This window comes from Salvelinus namaycush, chromosome 25 (genome assembly GCF_016432855.1).
Source record: "Salvelinus namaycush isolate Seneca chromosome 25, SaNama_1.0, whole genome shotgun sequence".
Taxonomy (NCBI): Eukaryota; Metazoa; Chordata; class Actinopteri; order Salmoniformes; family Salmonidae; genus Salvelinus; species Salvelinus namaycush.
The window spans coordinates 14,420,968-14,441,376 of record NC_052331.1 but is presented as its reverse complement, the minus strand read 5'-3'; the positions used below and the strand labels follow the sequence as shown (position 1 = coordinate 14,441,376).

Genomic DNA, 20,409 nt, shown 5'->3' with positions numbered 1-20,409 from the left:
AAAAGAGCAAGCATAGCAAAAGCATAGTAGCCAGGAAAAACTCCCTAGCAGGTAGAAACCTAAAGAGGAACAGGGGAGGAGATCTGGCTGTACCAGTTTGCGGTACTGTATGTTCATAGCATTCTCAAGCTTATTTAGTAGCTATGCAGTTGGTGTAATGTGCCCCTCCTGATTGTCCCAATGCAAGACCACCTTGTCAGCCACATTCTTGGTATGACTGTTGGCTTTAATTGAATCTTGTCCAACCCCCACCCTTAACCCCCTAAATAGTAGTATACTCGAATACATGGAAAGAACCAGCAAGTGGGAGCGGTTTCTGCAAACATGCCTGAGGCCCAACACCCCTATTTCATAGACTGCGGTCAAATAATCGTGATGTCACTGTGCTTCTGGATTTGGCTGAAGAAGATGGCGGCGGCCTCAGGTTTGTCTGCTACACAGGGAAATATGTAAAGATTCTAAATATTATTTGTAGCTGTGAGTCATAGTATGTATTTACTTGAACACAATCTGAAAGATATGCCGGGGGTCTGAAATGCTTGCAGCAAGCTAGCTATCCGCAATTATTGGCGAAGGTTAGCTAGTAACAAACTGTTTTGCTAACAGCCACCAGATTTATCTGATAAGATGTGTATTTCATTATATTAAGTTGGTCACAAACTAGCATAATGGTTTGATAGGTCAACCTAGCCTACTACCAAGTAACATAGCGTCTCTTTGATACAGTTAGTAACGTTAGTTAAATAGCTAACTTGGATCATGGATGTTACAATTAGCTTGCTAGTTAAAAGGAAACAAAATTTGCCCTATTTCAGAATAGACCACTGGTTTTCATAATTTGCTAGCTAACGTTTCTCCACACGCGCGTGCATCTACTAGCTACATAATGATAGATGTGATTGAACAAAATATTGTTGGTATCCATTATTACTGGTTAGCTGAGGAACGTTCAATTCAATCGATACTTGTAAACATATAAATTATGAAAACGCGTACCTCTACCTATGTTTGTCCTGTACAACCGTGGTCCTTTTGCTGAAATTCATACCTTTTAATAACATTTATCGAATATAACCATTGACTTTTTAATAATTTGTGTTGCTCAACTGTAGACATAGCGGCCTTGAGTATGTAAATTGAGAATCAATTGGCGCAGAGTTGAGCAACACAAATCAGGAAAAAGTCAGTGGTTGTATTCAATAAATTTTTATTTAGTCTGGATTAAAGCACTCCTCAGAAAGACCGCGGTTGTACACGACAAACGGGCTTAGCCATGGTATATTGGTCCGTTAATACAGGACTAAAGGCCCCACAGCATTACTTTTGTTTAGCTATATGCAATTTTTATTCTGATTTTTCAGAGATTGCTGCAGCACCCCTACTTCCCGCGGCTATAATCATATTGTAGGTACAGTTTTCAGAATTGACATTTTTACAAGTAACGTTATTGACTGGTGGTGACTCAATGTTGTTGATGGTGACTCAAATCGCACGACCGGTTATAAAAACTCAACTCCGCCTCAATATAAGAGAACGGAATTGAGCATTCCACTAACGGTTTGGTGTAGCACCGACAATTCTAGACCAACCTTAACTTGGCAACATTATCTTCGTTCTCGAGCTGCCAAACATGTGTCTTCTAAAATGGCCGTGTCCAGTTGCATGTGGTAGGTTTGTATTTAGAAAATGTTCCATTATTAAAATAAATATATTTCTCTTCAGGAAGTAATCCAGCAGTGTGTACTCCATCTTGTCAATTTCAAATCTTCTCTCATTGATTGAGACAGGTGGGTCTAATACAAATTCACATACACCAAATACAACATACACATTCCCGTGACTTTTATGTACAAGCCCTTAACCAACAATGCATTTTTTTTAAGCACGAAAAATGTGTTAAATAAACAAATGGAAAAATAGTAACAATAACATTGAGGCTATATGCAAGGGGTATCGGTACCGAGTAAGTGGGTACGGGTTAGTCAAGCTAATTGTGGTAATATATATAAAAAATAAACATCCTCTCACTGTCAACTGTGTCAACTTTATTTTCAGGAAACTTAACATGTGTAAATATTTGTATGAACATAAGATGCAGCAACTGAGACATAAACTGAACAAGTTCCACAGACATGTGACTAACAGAAATGGAATCATATGTCCTTGAACAAAAGTAAGTCAGTATCTGGCGTGGCCATCAGCTGCATTAAGTACTGCAGTGCATCTCTCATGGACTGCACCAAATTTGCCAGTTCTTGCTGTGAGATGTTACCCCAGTCTTGAGATATCAGCTGATGTAAGAAGGGCTATATAAATACAATTGATTTGATTCCACCAAGGCACCTGCAAGTTCCCGAACATTTGAGGGGAATGGCCCTAGACTTCACCCTCCGATCCAACAGGTCCCAGACATGCTCAATGAGATTGAGATCTTCGCTTGCCATGGCAGAACACTGACATTCCTGTCTTGCAGGAAATCACGCACAGAACGAGCAGTATGGCTGGTGGCATTGTCATGCTGGAGGGTCATGTATGGATGAGCGTGCAGGAAGGGTACCACATGAGGGAGGAGGATGTCTTCCTGTAACGCACAGCGTTGAGAATGCCTGCAATGATAACAAGCTCAGTCCGATGATGCTGTGACACACCGCCCCAGACCATGATGGACCCTCCACCTCCAAATCGATCCCGCTCCAGAGTACAGGCCTCGGTGTATCGCTCATTCCTTTTGACTATAAACGCGATTCCGACCATCACCCCTGGTGAGACAAAACCGCGACTCGTCAGTGAAGAGCACTTCTTGCCAGTCCTGTCTGGTCCAGCGACAGTGGGTTTGTGCCCATAGGCGCCGTTGTTGCCGGTGATGTCTGGTGAGGACCTGCCTTACATCAGGCCTACAAGCCCTCAGTTCAGCCTCTCTCAGCCTATTGCGGACAGTCTGAGCACTGATGGATTTTGCGTTCCTGGTGTAACTCGGGCAGTTGATGTCATCCTGTACCTGTCCCTCAAGTGTGATGTTCGGATGTACCGATCCTGTGCAGGTGTTGTTACGTGGTCTGCCACTGCAAGGACGATCAGCTGTCTGTCCTGTCTCCCTTTAGCGCTCTTAGGCTTCTCACAGTACGAACATTGCAATTTATTGCCCTGGCCACATCGGCAGTTCTCATGCCTCCTTGCAGCATGCCTTAGGCACGTTCACGCAGATAAGCAGGGACCCTGGGCATCTTTCTTTTGGTGTTTTTCAGAGTCTGTAGAAAGGCCTCTTTAGTGTCCTACGTTTTCATAACTGTGACCTTAATTGCCTACCGTCTGTAAGCTGTTAGTGTCTTAACAACCGTTCCACGTTAAACCTTTTACAATGAAGATCTGGGAAGTTATTTGGATTTTTTCGAATTATCTTTGAAAGACAGGGTCCTGAAAAAGGGACGTTTCTTTTTTTGCTGAGTTTGTGTGTGGGGCGTCAGTGTGCGTGTGTGTTGGAGTGTCAGTGTAGTATGTGCGGTTAGAGTCCAGTGAGAGTCCATTGAGCCTGTGCAAGAGAGTCGGTGCAAAAATAAGAATACAATAAGAATACAATAAGGGGGCAATGGAAATAGTCAGCGCTACGCTGACTTCGTTAACTGTTCTGAAGTCTTATGGCTTGGGGGTAAAACCTGTTAACCTCTTGGCGCACAGATCCCTTTAACGGGATCATTTTAGAGCGCCAAATTTAAAATAAACAAAAAATATATATATTTTTAAGTGCAATATACCAAAACACAGCTTAGCTTGTTGTTAATCCACCTATCGTGTCAGATTTTGAAAATATGCTTTACAGCGAAAGCAATCCAAGCGTTTTTGAGTTTATTGATCACTAGACAAAACATTACGAACAGATAGCAGCAATGTAGATTGTCACTAAAGTCAGAAAAGCAATCAAATTAATCGCTTACCTTTGATCTTCGGACTCACGAGACTCCCAGTTACACAATAAATGTTCCTTTTGTTCGATAAAGATTATTTTTATATAAAAAAAACTCAATTTGTTTGGCGCATTATGTTCAGAAATCAACAGACTCGAGCGGTCATGAAGGGCAGACGAAAATTCCAAATAGTATCCGTAAAGTTCGTAGAAACATGTCAAACGTTTTTTATAATCAATCCTCAGGTTGTTTGTAACATAAATAATCGATAATATTTCAACCGGACAGTAAACTATTCAATAAAAGAGAAAGAAAATGTCGAGCTACAAGTTTCGCGTGCATGAACTAATCGAAGGACATTCAGCTATCCACTGACGCGTTTTGATAAATCTCGCTCATTTTTCAGAATAAAGCTTGAAACTATGTCTACAGACTGTTCACACCCTGTGGAAGCCATTGGAAAATGAATCTGGTTGATATCCCTTTTAAAATGGAGGAAAGGCAGGCAATGGAACAGGGATTTTTCTAAATAAGAGGCACTTCCGGGTTGGATTTCCTCAGGTTTTCGCCTGCAAAATCAGTTCTGTTCTACTCTGTTCTACTGAAACTTTAGAGTGTTTTCTATCCTCATCTGTCAATTATATTCTAGCATCTGGGCCTGAGACATAGGCAGCTTACATTGGGAACGTTATTTTTTCCAAACATAAAAATTCTGCCCCCTAGCTTCAAGAGGTTTTAAGAAGCCTTTTGGTCCCAGACTTGCCACTCCGATACCGCTTGACGTATGGTAGCAGAGAGAACAGTCTATGACTTGGGTGGAAGGAGTCTTTGACAACTTTTAAGGCCTTCCTCTCACACGCCTGGTATAGAGGTCCTGGATGGCAGGACGCACAGCCCCAGTGATGTACTGGGCCGTACGCACTACCCTCTAGCGCCTTGCGGTCAGATGTTGAGCAGTTGCCATACCAAGCGGGGATGCAACCAGTCAGGATGCTCTCGATGGTGCAGTTGTATAAATCCTTTTGAGGATCTGCGGTCCCATGCCAAATCTTTTCAGCCTCCTGAGGGGGAATGGGTGTTGTGTCCTCTTCACGACTGTGTTGGTGTGTTTGGACCATGATAGGTCCTTAGTGATCTGGACACCAAGGAACTTGAAGCTCTCGACCCGCTCCACTAAAGCCCCTATGGTGTGAATGGGGGCATGCTCTGCCCTCCTTTTCCTGCAGTCCACGATCAGCTCCTTATGTATTGCTCACATTGAGGGTGAGGTTGTTGTCCTGGCACCACACTGCCAGGTCTGTGACCCCCCCCCCTCAATGCTGTCTCATCGGCGATCTGGCCTACCACCGCCGTGTCGCCTGCAAACTAAATGATGGTGTTAGAGTCGTGCGTTAACGGGATTGCAGCCATAAGAAGTTAACGGGATGATATGACAACAGCCAGTGAAAGTGCAGGGCGCCAAATTCAAACAACAGATCTCATAATTAAAATTCCTCAAACATACATGTATCTTATACCATTTTAAAGGTAATCTTGTTGTTAATCCCACCAAAGTGTCCGATTTCAAAAAGGCTTTACAGCGAAAGCGCCACAAACGATTATTAGGTCACTGCAAAATCACAGAAAAAGTCATTTTTCCAGCCAAAGACAGGAGTCACCAAAAGCAGAAAGAGATAAAATCACTAACCTTTGATCTTCATCAGATGACACTCATAGGACTTCATGTTACACAATAGATATATGTTTTGTTATATAATGTGCATATTTATATCCAAAAACCTCAGTTTACATTGGTGCCATGTTCATAAATGCCTCCAATATCCGAAGAAATTGCAGAGAGCCACGTCAAATAACATAAATACTCATCATAAACTTTGATGAAAGATACATGTTTTACATAGAATTAAAGATACACTTGTTCTTAATGCAACCGCTGTGTCAGATTTCAAAAAGCTTTACGGCAAAAGCACAATATTCAATAATCTGAGAACAGCGTTCAGCCACAAAAGGAAGCAATACAGTTACCCGCCAAATTGTGCAGTCAACAAAACTCATAAAAACATTATAAATCTTCACTTACCTTTGCTGATCTTCGTCGGAATGCACTCCCAGGACTCCCACAAGAAATGTTTGTTTGGTAATGTCCATCATTTATGTCCAAATAACTATTTTTGTTAGCGTGTTTGGTAAACAAATCCAAAGTCAGGAAGCACGTTCACTAAAAGCAGACGAAATGTCAAAAAGTTCCGTAACAGTCAGTAGAAACATGTCAAACGATGTATTGAATCAATCTTTAGAATGTTTTTAACATAAATCTTCAGTAACGTTTCAACCGGAGAATTACATTGACTTCAGATGTGCGATGGAACAGAGCTCCCTCATGTGAACCCGCATGGTCAGAGCATGGTCAGGTCATGATAGACCTGACTAATTCCTGTCTCCTTCGGCCCCACTTCACAGTAGAGGCATCAGACAAGGTTCTACAGACTGTTGACATCTAGTGAAAGCCGTAGGAAGTGCAAACTCATCCATATCCCACTGTGTATTCAATAGGGGCTTGGTTGAAAATCGACCAACCTCAGATTTCCCACTTCCTGTTTGAATTTTTTCTCAGGTTTTTGCCTGCCATATGAGTTCTGTTATACTCACAGACATCATTCAAACAGTTTTAGAAACTTCAGAGTGTTTTCTATCCAATCTACTAATAATATGCATATATTAGCAACTGGGACTGAGGAGCAGGCAGTTTACTATGGGCACCTCTGGGCACCTTTCATCCAAGCTACTCAATACTGCCCCTGCAGCCATAAGAAGTTAACAGGGAGTAAAGGAGGGGACTAAGCACGCACCGCTGAGGGGGGCCCTGTGTTGAGGGTCAGCGTGGCGAATGTGTTGCAGAGGGAATTGTTCAGTTCCAGGGTCCTTAACTTAGTGATGAGATTGGAAGGCACTAGGGTGATGAATGCTGAACTGTAGTGAATGAACAGCATTCTCACGTAGGTCTTCCTTTTGTCCAGGTGGGAAAGGGCAGTGTGGGGTACAATAGAGATTGTGTCATCTGTTGATCTGTTGGGGCGGTATGTGAATTGGAGTGGGTTCTGGGATGATGGTGTTGATGTGAGCCATGACCAGGCTTTCAAAGCATTTAATGGCTACATATGTGAGTGCTACAGGGTGGTAATCATTTAGGCAGGTTACCTTGGTGTTCTTGGGCAAAGGGACTACAGTGGTCTGCTTGAAACATGTAGGTATTACAGACTGGGTCAGGGAGAGGTTGAACATTTCAGTGAAGACACTTGCTCTCCGCATGCTCTGAGTAATCCTTCTGGTAATATGTCTGGCCCTGCAGGATTGTGAATGTTAACCTGTTTAAAGGTCTTATTCACATTGGCTACGAGTAGCGTGATCATGCAGTCATCCGGAACAGCTGGTGCTCTCATGCATAGTTTAGTGTTGCGAGCATAGAAAGCATTTAGCTCAAAGTTTTAGACTGATCCAATGAACCATTGCATATCTGTTCAACATTTTGTATCAAGTCTGCCCAAATGTGCCTAATTTGTATATTATAACTATTCATGTTCAAAATGGTGCACTCTCCTCAAACAATAGCATGGTATTCTTTCACTGTAATAGCTACTGTAAATTGGACAGTGCCGTTAGATTAACAAGAATTTAAGCTTTCTGCCAATATCAGATATGTCTATGTCCTGGGAAATTGCTTTTCTGTCTTGCATGGAAAACCCAACTAACTGTATATTATCCATGTCCTTGTTTAGCCACGACTCGGTGAAACATAGGATATTACAGTTTTTAATGTCCCGTTGATAGGATAGTCTTGAACGGAGCACATCCAGTTTATTCTCCAGTGATTGCATGTTCGCCAGTAGAACGGAGGGTAAAGGCAGATTATTCACACGCCGACAGTCTTGCCAGGCATCCGGCTCTTCGACCTCAGTGACAGTGTCTCCTCTTCATACGAATGACGGGGACTTGGGCCTGATCCAGGAAGTGCAGTATATCCTTCGCGTCCTAATCATTAAAGACAACATTCTCATCCAGGCGAGAGGTGAGCGATCGCCGTTCTGATGTACCGCATGTCGTGATGACATACTGCACAGCTGTTTCGATCAATGAAATAAGATTTTAAATGGACAAGATGGCAGCGTACACATTGAGTAGGTTTACATGCACAGTAATATTTCGATATTAAACTGATTAGGACAGTGGGCAGATTATGCAATAGTCATGTAAACACCTTACTCTTACCTTAAATCGGCATGAGGTCAAAATTAAAGTAAGCATACACAAATTAAAACACCCGGTTTTCTGAGAAATCTTTTGAATTAAGACATGTAAACACCTTAATCTGCGTTCCGACGTATTTGATCTGTGCCTGTGTTAGCACCAGCCAAGCGAGCCTCCCTCTTCAGCGCAAGTGAAGTGAGTTAGGAACAACTGAATGTATTCGTCTGAGAAGTCGTTTTCACATACAAACTTTACGTCCAAACTCACAATCAAATATGCTTCCCAAAAATAACAGTTGCTGTGGTTGAAAGTTTATTTTGATTGGCCATTTTCTGCATTTATCAGAGTGCCATCAGGTAGCCTGATTTCAGATGTGTCCATGTAAACAGGATTATTAGGGAAATTGTTCTTCTTGCAAAGCATGTAAACATTTTAATCAAACTATTATATTAATCTACATACACCTTAGCCAAATACATTTAAACTCAGTTTTTCACAATTCCTGACATTTAATCCTAGTAACAATTCCCTGTCTTAGGTCAGTTAGGATCACCACTTTATTTTAAGAATGTGAAATGTCAGAATAATAGTAGAGTGATTTATTTCAGCATTTATTTCTTTCATCACATTCCCAGTGGGTCAGAAGTTTACATACACTCAATTAGTATTTGGTAGCATTGCCTTTAAATTGCTAAACTTGGGTCAAATGTTTTGGGTAGCCTTCCACAAGCTTCCCACAATAAGTTGGGTGAATTTTGGCCCATTCCTCCCTGACAGAGCTGGTGTAACTGAGTCAGGTTTGTAGGCCGCCTTGCTCACACACGCTTTTTTAGTTCTGCCTACAAATTTCCTATGGGATTGAGGTCTGGGCTTTGTGATGGCCACTTCAATACCTCGACTTTGTTGTCCTTAAGCCATTTTGCCACAACTTTGGAAGTATGCTTGGGGTCATTGTCCATTTGGAAGACCCATTTGCGACCAGCTTTAACTTCCTGGCTGATGTCTTGATGTTGCTTCAATATATCCACATAATTTTCCTGCCTCGTGATGCCATCTATTTTGTGAAGTGCACCAGTCCCTCCTGCAGCAAAGCACCCCCACAGCATGATGCTGCCACCCCCGTGTTTCACGGTTGGAATGGTGTTCTTCAGCTTGCAAGCCTCCCCCTTTTTCCTCCAAACATAACGATGGTCATTGTGACCAAACAGTTCTATTTTTGTTTCATCAGACCAGAGGACATTTCTCCAAAAAGTACGATCTAGGAAATAGGACTCGTTTTACTCTGAATATAGATACTTTTGCACCCGTTTCCTCCAGCATCTTCACAAGGTCCTTTGCTGGTGTTCTGGGTTTGATTTGCACTTTTCGCACCAAAGTACGTTCATCTCTAGGAGACAGAACGCGTCTCCTTCCTGAGCGGTATGACGGCTGCGTGGTCTCATGGTGTTTATACTTGCGTACTATTGTTTGTACAGATGAACGTGGTACCTTCAGGCGTTTGGAAATTGCTCCCAAGGATGAACCTGACTTGTGGAGGTCTAAAATAAATTCTGAGGTCTTGGCTGATTTCTTTTGATTTTCCCAAGCAAAGCGGCACTGAGTTTGAAGGTAGGCCTTGCAATACATCCAGATACACATCCAATTGACTCAAATGATGTCAATTAGCCTACCAGAAGCTTCTAAAGCCATGACATAATTTTCTGGAGTTATCCAAGCTGTTTATAGGCACAGTCAATTTAGTGTATGTAGACTTCTGACCCACTGGAATTATAAGTGAAATAATCTGTCTGTAAACAATTGTTGGAAAAATGACTTGTCATGCACAAAGTAGATGTCCTACTTGTCCTACCAACTTGCCAAAACTATAGTTTGTTAACAAGAAATTTGTGGAGTGGTTGAAAAACTAGTTTTAATGACTCCATCCTAAGTGTATATAAACTTCCGACTTCAACTGTAACTGTCCACAATAATCACATTATTGTGTGCATGTAATCGTACTCATTGTTTGATTACTTCATGGACCACAAAAAAGTATTTATTTTAAAAACTGAGCATTTTCTGAATTCAAACGCACCACCAGCAACTGGACGCAGAACATTTAGAAGATACAGTATGTTTTGCCGAAAAGAGTACAAAGATAGTATCGCCAAGTTAAGATTGGTCGAAAATTCTCTGTGCTACACCAAACTGTACCTAACCTGAAACTCCCAGTAATGGATACCAAAACTGTTTGGTTCAAATCACATTATCTGGTGTAACAATCAGTGCCTTCAGAAAGTATTCACACCTCTTGACTTTTTCCACATTTTGTTGTTACATCCTGAATTAAAAATGTATTCATTTAATTTTGTCACTGGTCTACACACAATATCCCATAATGTCAAAGTGGAATGTTTTTGGAAATTATTAAAATATTAAAGTATCCTTTTGTTATGATAAGTCAAAATATAAGTTCAGAATTAAAAATGTGCTTAACGAGTCACATAATACGTTGCAAGGACTCTGTGTGCAATAACAGTGTTTAACAATAGTGTTTAACATTTTTTCCCCCTCTTCCGACTGTCTATCAACTCCTGTCTGAACCCTACGTCACAAACAATAACACATCGTAACGCAGCAGGAGATGGTTGTCGCTGTAGCACATTAATAGATTGATTTATAGCCAGTAATCTAAAATAATTAATAGATTTTAAACAAACACAATTTTCTGTTTGTCGTAGACAAACCGTACTCATTATTACATCCAGAATGTATCACATCCGGCCGTGATTGGGAGTCCCATAGGACGGTGCACAATTGGCCCAGCATCGTCCAGGTTTAGCTGGGGTAGGCCGTCATTGTAAATAAGAATTTGTTCTTAACTGACTTGCCTAGTTAAATAAAGGTTCAGTATTTTCTTAATAATAAAATGGACAGAATATTAATGAGATGAAAGGTGAGTTCCTAACGAGTTCAGGAAGCCAAGCTAGAGCTCAGTGAGATGTTCACAGCAATGAAAAGATGCAAATTTTCTCTAACACTAAATACACATGTATTTTACAGTTGTAAGGAAGTTGAAATCTTATAGTTAGTCATTTTATAAATTGATTATACTATATTTAGAACAAATATAAGTCATTTCAACCCTTATACAGTTTTGTTGAATAAGAAATACATCATAAAATTTCATATTTTAACAATTGTAATGTGTACATGAGCTTTTGTCTTCAAAAATTACCACACCTCAGCAATTTATAACTATTTTTACCAGAAAGGTTAGATTTGAACCTTTCTTGGATTATGCAGCATTACTAGTTATTGTTTATGGCCCTTTCATGATAAATAATACATTTTGGGGATTATGCAATTACATTTAAGAGGTTTAATGGCTGTGATAAGAGAACTGAGGATGGATCAACAGCATTGTAGTTACTCCACAATACTAACCTAATTGACATAATGAAAACGAAGCCTGTACAGAATTAAAACATATTCCACTAACATACAACTGCAAAAAAATCTGACAAAGCAATTCACTTTTTGTCCAGAATACAAAGTGTTAGGTTTGGGCAAATCCAATACAACACATTACTGAGTACCACACTCCATATTTTCAAGCATAGTGACTGCATCATGTTCTGGGTATGCTTGTAATCGTTAAGGACTGGGGAGTTTTTCAGGATTAAAAAGAAACGGTATGAGCTAAGCGCAGGCAAAATCCTAGAGGAAAACCTGGTTCAGTCTGCTTTCCATATTTTATCCAAAACACTCGTATCCCCCATTTGTTTTAAAGAATTTGACAGTACGTCCAACCAGCCTCACAACCGCAGACCACATGTAACTACGCCAACCCAGGACCTCCACATCCGGCTTCTTCCCCTGCGGGATAGTCTGAGACGAGGCATCCGAGATGAAACTGAAGAGTATGTCTGACTGTAATATAGCCCTTTAGTTGGGGAAAAACTAATTCTGAATGGCTGGGCCTGGCTCCCCAGTGCGTGGGACTGGCTCAAAGTGAGTGGGCCTATGCCAACCCATGGCTGTGCCCCTGCCCAGTCTTGTGAAATCCATAGATTAGGGCCTAATTAAATTATTTCAATTGACTGATTTCCTTATATGAATTGCAACTCAGTAACATTTTTGATACTGTTGCATGTTGCGTTTATATTTTTGTTCAGTATAAGCAGTGATTAGGACTGCCCAAGGAGACCAATTTATCTTGCTTTTTAGAAAGTACATTATAAAATATGTGCTTTGCCTAATGTCTCTTATGTCACATTACCATTTCAAGTGACTATACTTAGAACATTTACTCAGACATCTTATGAGCATTTTGCATGCATTTCATTGCGAGAGTTGCGAGACTCTTTCATAGGAGTAGATTTCCGTTTTTATTAGCTGGTGAGATCAGCCGTTCACAGGTGTAATTTGATGGTGCAATTACAAAGATTGGACCCCCCCTTTACTTCCAGAACAGCCTGAATTATTCAGCGCATGGAAACGTTATTCAACCCGAGATGACATTCTCTGTCATTCTGCCCCTGAGCAAGGCAGTTTGGCAGCGATGACGTGGATGTTGATTAATGCAGCCCCCCGCACCTCTCTGATTCAGAGGGGTTGGGTTAAATGCGGAAGACACGTTTCAGTTGTACAATTGACTAGGTATCCCCCTTTCCAATTTGAATGAAGGGACATAACGTGTGCCAGGAAAACATTCCCCACACCATTACATCACCAGCCTATACCGTTGACACCAGGCAGGATGTGGCTGTGGACTCATGCTGCTTACACCAAATCTTGACTCTGCCATCAGCCTGACGCAACAGGTACCGGGATTAATCAGGCCATGTTTTTCCACCCTTCAATTGTCCAGTGCTTGTGACTGTGTGCCAACTGGAGACACTTCTTGTTTTTAGCTGATAGGAGTGAAACCATGTGTGGTTGTCTGCTGCAATAGCCCATCCGTGACAAGGATCGACGAGTTGTGAGTTTCGAGATGTCGTTCTGCACACCACTGTTGTACTGCGCCGTTATTTGTCTGTTTGTAGCCAGCCTGTTCGCTTGCACGATTTCTGCCATTCTCCTTCGACTGCTCTCATCAACAAGCTGTTTTCGCCACAGGATTGCCGCTGACAGGATGTTTTTTGTTTGTTGCACCATTCTCGGTAAACCGTAGACACTGTCGTGCGTGAAGCCCAGGGGGGTGTTTGTTTCTGAGATACTAGATCTGGTACTCCTGGTACCGAACGATCATACCATACCCAAAGTCGCTTAGGTTACTCATTTTGCCCATTCGTCTAAAGTTCAATCGATCAGTAACTGAATGCCTCAATGCCTGTCTAACTGCTTTACATAGCAAGCCACGGCCACGTGACTCACTGTCTAGGAGCGATCCATTTCCGTGATAGTGTACCTAATAAACTGGCCGGTGAGTGGGGGATTTAAAAGTTAAGGTGCAATATGCAGAAGTCGCTCCGCCATTTCTTGGTTGCTAAAATTCTAATAGTTTGTCTAATTTCAATAACAGTTTGTGACAAAACAAGCAGTGTAGAGAATCATTGTACCATGTAAACCACTGAAATATATTTTCAGTAACCAGAAAATGTATTTTTTGCAGTTTGAAGCTAGTTACAAAACCGAAAGTAAAAGACACAAAAGCGAAACTTATGCACGGGAAGCATAGAAATAGTGCACAAAGAACAGATCTACCACTTCTTAGACTTGCTTTCAATGAGTGACAGATTTTGGTCGGGTCGCTCAAAAAGTTACATATTGCAGCTTTAAAATTGGCAGAATTTGAATCAGATTTTTTGGGAGTGGCAGCAATGATTGAATATAGGGGAAACACTGCTTTCACCGTTGGCTGTTTGGTTTGTGCCTGTTTTCACCATAAGCAGGTCAGAATTTGATACTTTGCCATCAGTGTACAGTTAAAATGGTAACCTACACTGACATCGCATTTACCCATTAGAAGGAAGTGTTCATTCCAGTGACTTACAGCACAAGGGATGATGACAGTGATAGTTGGTTGCCTGTTTTCAGCCACTAGCAAATACTAAGTTCAAGAAGTAGTTGCAGATAACTTGTTGAGTCAGCAGTTTTATATGGTTTTGTTGTGCAGTGTTGCGGCCTGAGCAGTTGGTAGCATGGACAAACCCGCCCCAGGATAACCTGTCTTCTAGTTTTTTATCTTGTATTGTTTTTATTTCAGGAGTTAAAGTTCCACGTAATTTTCGCTTGTTGGAAGAGCTTGAAGAGGGTCAGAAAGGTGTTGGAGATGGGACAGTCAGCTGGGGCCTTGAAGACGATGAAGATATAATGCTAACGCGGTGGACGGGCATGATCATCGGACCGGCACGAGTAAGTGTGACTGCAGCAGGAGTAAGTAAAAGTTGTCTACGCGCCACATTACTGTGTAAGTCAGCTGAGCTAAAGTAACAAAAGTCTCAGGCAAGGTTACACAGCATTTAATGTTTGATCAGATGGTGGATAAATGAAGATGTCCACTCAGACTGTTTACCTTTTGGGGGAAAAAATCCCGTCTGCTTAAAGAATGACTGTGTAACGGTTGTCATAATCTTCCTCCTCCTCGGTCGAGGAGAAGGAGTAGGGATTGGACCAAAACACAGCGTTGCATGCAGACATAAAGAATTTATTTAAACAAGACGAAAATACGAAGAACACTTGAATAGATTACAAAACAACGTAGACAGACCTGAACATGTGAACTTACAAATAAAACACGAAGAACGCACGAACAGGAAAAGACTAACCAAACGAACGAAAACGAAACAGTCCCGTGTGGTGCGACAGACACAGACACAGGAACAATCACCCACAAACAAACAGTGAGAACAGCCTACCTTAATATGGTTCTCAATCAGAGGAAACGTCAAACACCTGCCTCTAATTGAGAACCATATCAGGCAACACATTTAACCCAACATAGAAACACATAACATAGAATGCCCACCCCAACTCACACCCTGACCAACTAAACACATACAAAAACAAGGAAAACAGGTCAGGAACGTGACAGACTGCCCCTAAAAATACAACTAAACCCTTTGAAAACAGTCTGTGGCATTGAGTCAGAAATATTTATTGTAGTTTTAAAATTGACTACAAATTGTAAATATAATTTTGGGCATGAAGTCAGTTACGTCAAACAGATTTTGGAACCTGATTTTACGAGTAAATGAATGTTAGGTTTGGATTAACATTGTCAACAATTCATTCCCCCTTTTCCCAAAGTGTTCTTTGGGAAAAGAACGGGCAAGTATGCTTTGCATGGTCCGGTGCCCCGGGTGGGCGGAGACCTTTCCTTAGCAGGACCATGAGCAAACCCCGCCACCCGGGGCACCGAGTCATGCAAAACAAACTCGCACACTGGAACGTCTTCCCCAGACAGTGGTTAGTACTTGCCCATGGTCAGGAAATACCTACTCTAGGGAAAACGGGCTTCTATAAAGTTGTTCAACAATCTTGGCCGAATGCCAAGGATATGGATTAAGTCCGATGAGCTTCTGCTTGGGCTGTCAACCGTCAAACCTCAGACAGGTGTGTTGTTGGTTAGTATGTAGCTACATTTTGTTAGCTAATAGCATTATGTCATTATTTGATAGCCTAGTATCATAGCGGCATAGCCTAAATACATAGCCTCTCCCTTACATGTAATGTGAGAGGAAGATTTGCATAGCTAATGTTGCACCTGAAGACAGGTTTGATCCCTACTAACTAATGTTAGCAAGCTAGTTCTCATAATCAAGCTAACCCGACGACATGTTTGATGCAGCTTTCTTTCATTAATGTTTAAACTCAAACTGGCTAGCCACTGTCTTTGTTTGTTGTGATTGAATGGATAAGACACAACCAAGAAATGCCCACATCAAACCACACCCCCAAGACAACTCTCATTTGCCTTCTGTCATGGTGTTTGTTAATGAGCATTGATGAAAAACGAGGCCAAATCAGGAAGTGCAGTTGACCTTTAACTTCTTTGGGGTAGGGGGCAGTATTTTCACGTCCGGATGAAAAGCATGCCCAGAGTAAACGGCCTGCTACAAAGCCATAAAAGCTATAATATGCATATTATTAGTAGATTTGGATAGAAAACACTCTGAAGTTTCTAAAAACTGTTTGAATGATGTCTGTGAGTATAACATAACACATCAGGCAGGCAAAGACCTGAGAAAAAAATCCAACCAGGAAGTGGGAAATCTGAGGTTGCTTGATTTTCAACTCAGCTCCTATTGAAGATACAGTGGGATATTGGTAATGTTGCACTTCCTAAGGCTTCCACTAGATGTCAACAGTCGTTAGAACCTTGTCTGATGCCTCTACTGTTTAGTGGGGCCGAAGGAGAGAGGAATTAGTCAGGTCTGCCATGAGGTGACCATGCGCGTTCACGTGAGAGCGAGCTCTGTTCCATCGCAATTCTGAAGACACAGGAATACTCCGGTTGGAACATTATTGAAGAATGTTAAAAACATCGTAAAGATTGATTCAATACTTCGTTTGTCATGTTTTTACGGACTGTAATATAACTTTTTTAACTTTTCGTCCGTACTTTCCGCTGGACCTGCCCGCGCGTCGTGAGTTTGAAAAGTGTACTGAACGCTAGAACAACAAGGAGGAATTTGGACATAAATGACGGACATTATCGAACAAAACAAACATTTATTGTGGAACTGGGATTTCTGGGAGTGCATTCTGATGAAGATCATCATCAAAGGTAAGTGAATGTTTATAATGTTACTTCTGACTTCTGTTGACTGCATAATATGGCGGCTATATTTGTGTCTTGATTGGGCTCTGAGTGCCGACTCAGATTATTGCATAGTTTGCTTTTTTCGTAAAGCTTTTTGGAAATCTGACACAGCGGTTGCATTAAGGAGAAGTGCATCTAAAATTCCATGCATAACAGTTGTATCTTTTAGCAATGTTTATTATGAGTATTCCTGTAAATTGATGTGGCTCTCTGCAAAATCAAAGGATTTTTGTGACTTCTGAACGTAAGGCGCCAATGTAAACTCAGATTTTTGGATAGACATATGAACTTTACCAAACAAAACATACATGTATTGTGTAACATGAAGTCATATGAGTGTCATCTGATGAAGATCATCAAAGGTTAGTGATTCATTTTATCTATATTTCTGCTTTTTGTGAATCCTCTCTTTGGCTGGAAAAATGGCTGTGCTATTCTGTGAATAGGCACTCACCTAACATAATCGTTTCGTTTGCTTTCGTCGTAAAGCCTTGGCTGGATTTACACTGTGTCGGACACTGTGGCTGGATTTACAACAAGTGTATCTTTAAAATGGTGTAAAATACATGTATGTTTGAGGAATTTGAATTTGAATTATGAGTTTTCTGTTTTGAATTTGGCGCCCTGCAGTTTCACTGGCTGTTGAAGAGGTGGGACGCTACCGTCTCACTTACCCTAGAGAGGTTAATGGGTGACTGCACTTCCTTTTTTTTCCATTTCTTTTTACCCCCTTTTCTCCCCAATTTCGTGATTACAAACTTGTCTCATCGCTGCAACTCCCCAAAGGGCTCGGGAGAGGCGAAGGTCGAGTCATGCGTCCTCCTAAACATGACCCGCCAAACCGCGCTTCACCCACACACTAAACCCGGAAGCCAGCTGCACCAATGTGTCTGAGGAAACACTGTTCACCTGAAGATCAAAGTCAGCCTGCAGGCACCTGGCCTGCCACAAGGAGTCGCTAGAGTGCGATGAGCCAACTAAAGCCCCCCCCCCCCAGGCAAACCCTCCCCTAACCCGGACGACGCTGGGTGCCTGCAAGCTGATCACGGCCGGTAGTGACACAGCCTGAGATCGAACCCCAGGCTGTAGTGATGCCGCAACACTGCGATGCAGTGCTTTAGACTGCTTCTCCCTTCAGGAGGCTCTGTACTTCCTGTTTTGCCCTAATTTTAGATTTGGTTAATTAAGAAATGCTAGGGGCCAAGACTGAATTCAAACATGAGTTGGTTTCGTGGTGTGGTTTGATGTGGGTGTCTCTTGTGTATGTTTGCAGGTAGAAGAGTTATCCAAATTATTTCGCGAATTAGCTTCAGCCGGCTGGTGTCTGACCGTGGCAGTTGGTTTGACTAGTTTGGCTATTTAAGGACCGTCAATAAATTACACAATATTTTAATGTAGAACATCTTTAGGTTCTCATAATACTTTGAATATATGTATATATATTTCTACAATTTTATAGTTGTTGGAGGTTTTTAAATAGTTAAATTGGAGCTTTTGGAATTTAAACATTGTCCCATGTACATTGTGTAATTTACCAAAGATCCCTAACTAGCCCCATAGGGATATCCAAAGTCAATTCAAATTTACCACGGGCATTACTATTGGGTTGCGTGCAACTGCACTCCAAATTGATGATTACTTGTGTGCTGCCAGCTGTGGGCATGTGGGCAGGATTGAAACAAACCCAACATTTATTTAGTGATGTAGTCACGACCACAAATCTCACAAAACTCTGTTTTGGACAAGACTGACTTCATGACCAAAAGTATCCTATTTACACTTTGTAGTCAATTTTTACAGTAGAATAAATGTTTGACTCATATTGATTTTCTAAATGAGAAGTTGTTTTTTAGGGGCAGTTGCTTTTTAAGGGGGTGGCACTCCCATAGGCACCATTGCATTAGCAGCTGGGTCTGGTCTGCTTAGTTTGACTGTATATGAAACAGAAATAGCGAGTGGGATGTCTTGCTTCCTCTTTTGTCACCTCTTATGTCACCTCTGTAACATAAGCACCTCTAAATGTGTTTCCACCAGGGAAGTGGAATATGTGTGTTTAAGACCACACTGTGGCTGAATTGTGTTAAATTCTTGAAAAATAACCAGTAAGTCAAAACAGGCATTGTAATGTACATAACTGATCACCTTTACCCTGACCAAGCAATGTTTGTTTTGTTTTCCAGACTAATTATGAAAACAGGATATACAGTCTGAAAGTGGAATGTGGTCCAAAATATCCTGAATCACCACCGATCGTTAGATTTGTAACAAAAATTTGCATGAATGGGATAAATAATTCCAATGGGATGGTAAGTTACATTACATTAAAATTTTTGCTCGTACAAATGATATTGACCTAAATCTGTTAAATTATTAGTGTATATATGTTCTGGTAAATGTAGTGCTCTTCAAAGGATGTTCACTGATTTGCCGCTCTCTCTCTATCAGGTGGATACACGAAGCATACCAATTCTATCTAAATGGCAAAATTCTTATAGCATTAAAGTTGTTCTTCAAGAGTTAAGGCGTCTAATGATGTCCAAGGAGAATATGAAGCTTCCACAACCACCAGAAGGACAAACCTACAGCAATTAATTGTTCACTGATTATTTACTTTTGACCCCTATTGTCTTAAACCTTATTCTCTTATAAAATATTCCCTCCACCATTCCAAGAATTTAGACTGAGAGCAAGGTTGGATATTCCTAAAATTGGACATTCCTTCTAGTTAGCTCATTCTAGAATGTTCCCACAGTGAAATTATGTTTTTAAGAACACAGGTGAACAGTTATTTCTCTTCTATTGAAGTTAGTGTTACCATTCACTTTCTGATCAAGAGATGTATCAAGTTGGCTTCCCAAGAGAAGCATGGCACCAAGTGGATACCCAAGTCAAACAATTTATCTTTCGAATGGCAGGTCACTGAAATGAAGAATTGAGATGTGTGTATGATGGCATGCTCCAACTAAGAAAGGCACAAGTTGTAATTTGTAGGTACATTGAAATATTATGAAGATTAAAATGTGGCTGTAGGCCAGAAGTAGTGTCACCGGGTGTGAAGGATTTGTTTTATATTTTTTATTTTACACAATGCCAATGTTTCTGTTCTGCAGCTTTTTGACTTGTAACAGACCTTAAAGCCTGTTTGGTTCTGAAAAAATACCCCTTGCATTTAACTTTTAGTGAAAATGACAAGTGTATGTATGACATTGATTTTTCTGACATTAAAATCACTATCTGAAAAATGTTGCAAACTGGATACATTTTTACTCAATCTATTATGAAATATCTGTTGAATATTATACTGTAACAGTTATTTAAGCAATAAGGACTGAGGTGGTGGGGTAAATGGCCAATATACCACGGCTAAGGGCAGTTCTTAACACAACGAAACGCGGAGTGCCTGTATACAGCCCTTATTCGTGGTATATTAGCCATATACGGCAAGCGGTACCGGAGCGCCAAGTCTAGGTCCAAAAGGCTTCATAGCAGCTTCTACCCTCAAGCCATAACACT

At 41.1% G+C, this 20,409-nt stretch overlaps 1 protein-coding gene across 4 annotated transcripts; it reads left to right on the top strand.

Annotated features, from left to right (window-relative positions):
* Positions 1-294: 294 nt before the first annotated feature.
* On the top strand, positions 295-20,152 carry LOC120020281 (ubiquitin-conjugating enzyme E2 variant 2-like). Of its 4 annotated transcripts, XM_038963835.1 has the most exons (5): positions 402-424; positions 1,723-1,787; positions 14,338-14,507; positions 19,077-19,202; positions 19,342-20,152. In XM_038963835.1, exons 3-5 carry the CDS (start codon positions 14,445-14,447, stop codon positions 19,486-19,488), a joined length of 336 nt encoding a protein of 111 aa, XP_038819763.1. In that variant the 5' UTR covers positions 402-424; positions 1,723-1,787; positions 14,338-14,444; the 3' UTR covers positions 19,489-20,152. The 4 variants fall into 4 exon arrangements, with proteins under 4 accessions (XP_038819762.1, XP_038819761.1, XP_038819763.1 ...); XM_038963834.1 differs by lacking the exon at positions 1,723-1,787 and having other exon boundaries at positions 295-424; positions 14,338-14,486; XM_038963833.1 differs by lacking the exon at positions 1,723-1,787 and having other exon boundaries at positions 295-424.
* The last annotated feature ends 257 nt before the right edge of the window (positions 20,153-20,409 follow it).

Bases quoted from the DNA above. Each gene is read 5' to 3' on its own strand.
- LOC120020281 (XM_038963833.1), top strand. From the start codon at position 325: ATGCCTGAGGCCCAACACCCCTATTTCATAGACTGCGGTCAAATAATC. The intron at 425-14,337 runs GTTTGTCTGCTA...TTTTTATTTCAG, and splicing joins GAAGATGGCGGCGGCCTCAG to GAGTTAAAGTTCCACGTAAT. The intron at 19,203-19,341 runs GTAAGTTACATT...TCTCTCTATCAG, and splicing joins TAAATAATTCCAATGGGATG to GTGGATACACGAAGCATACC.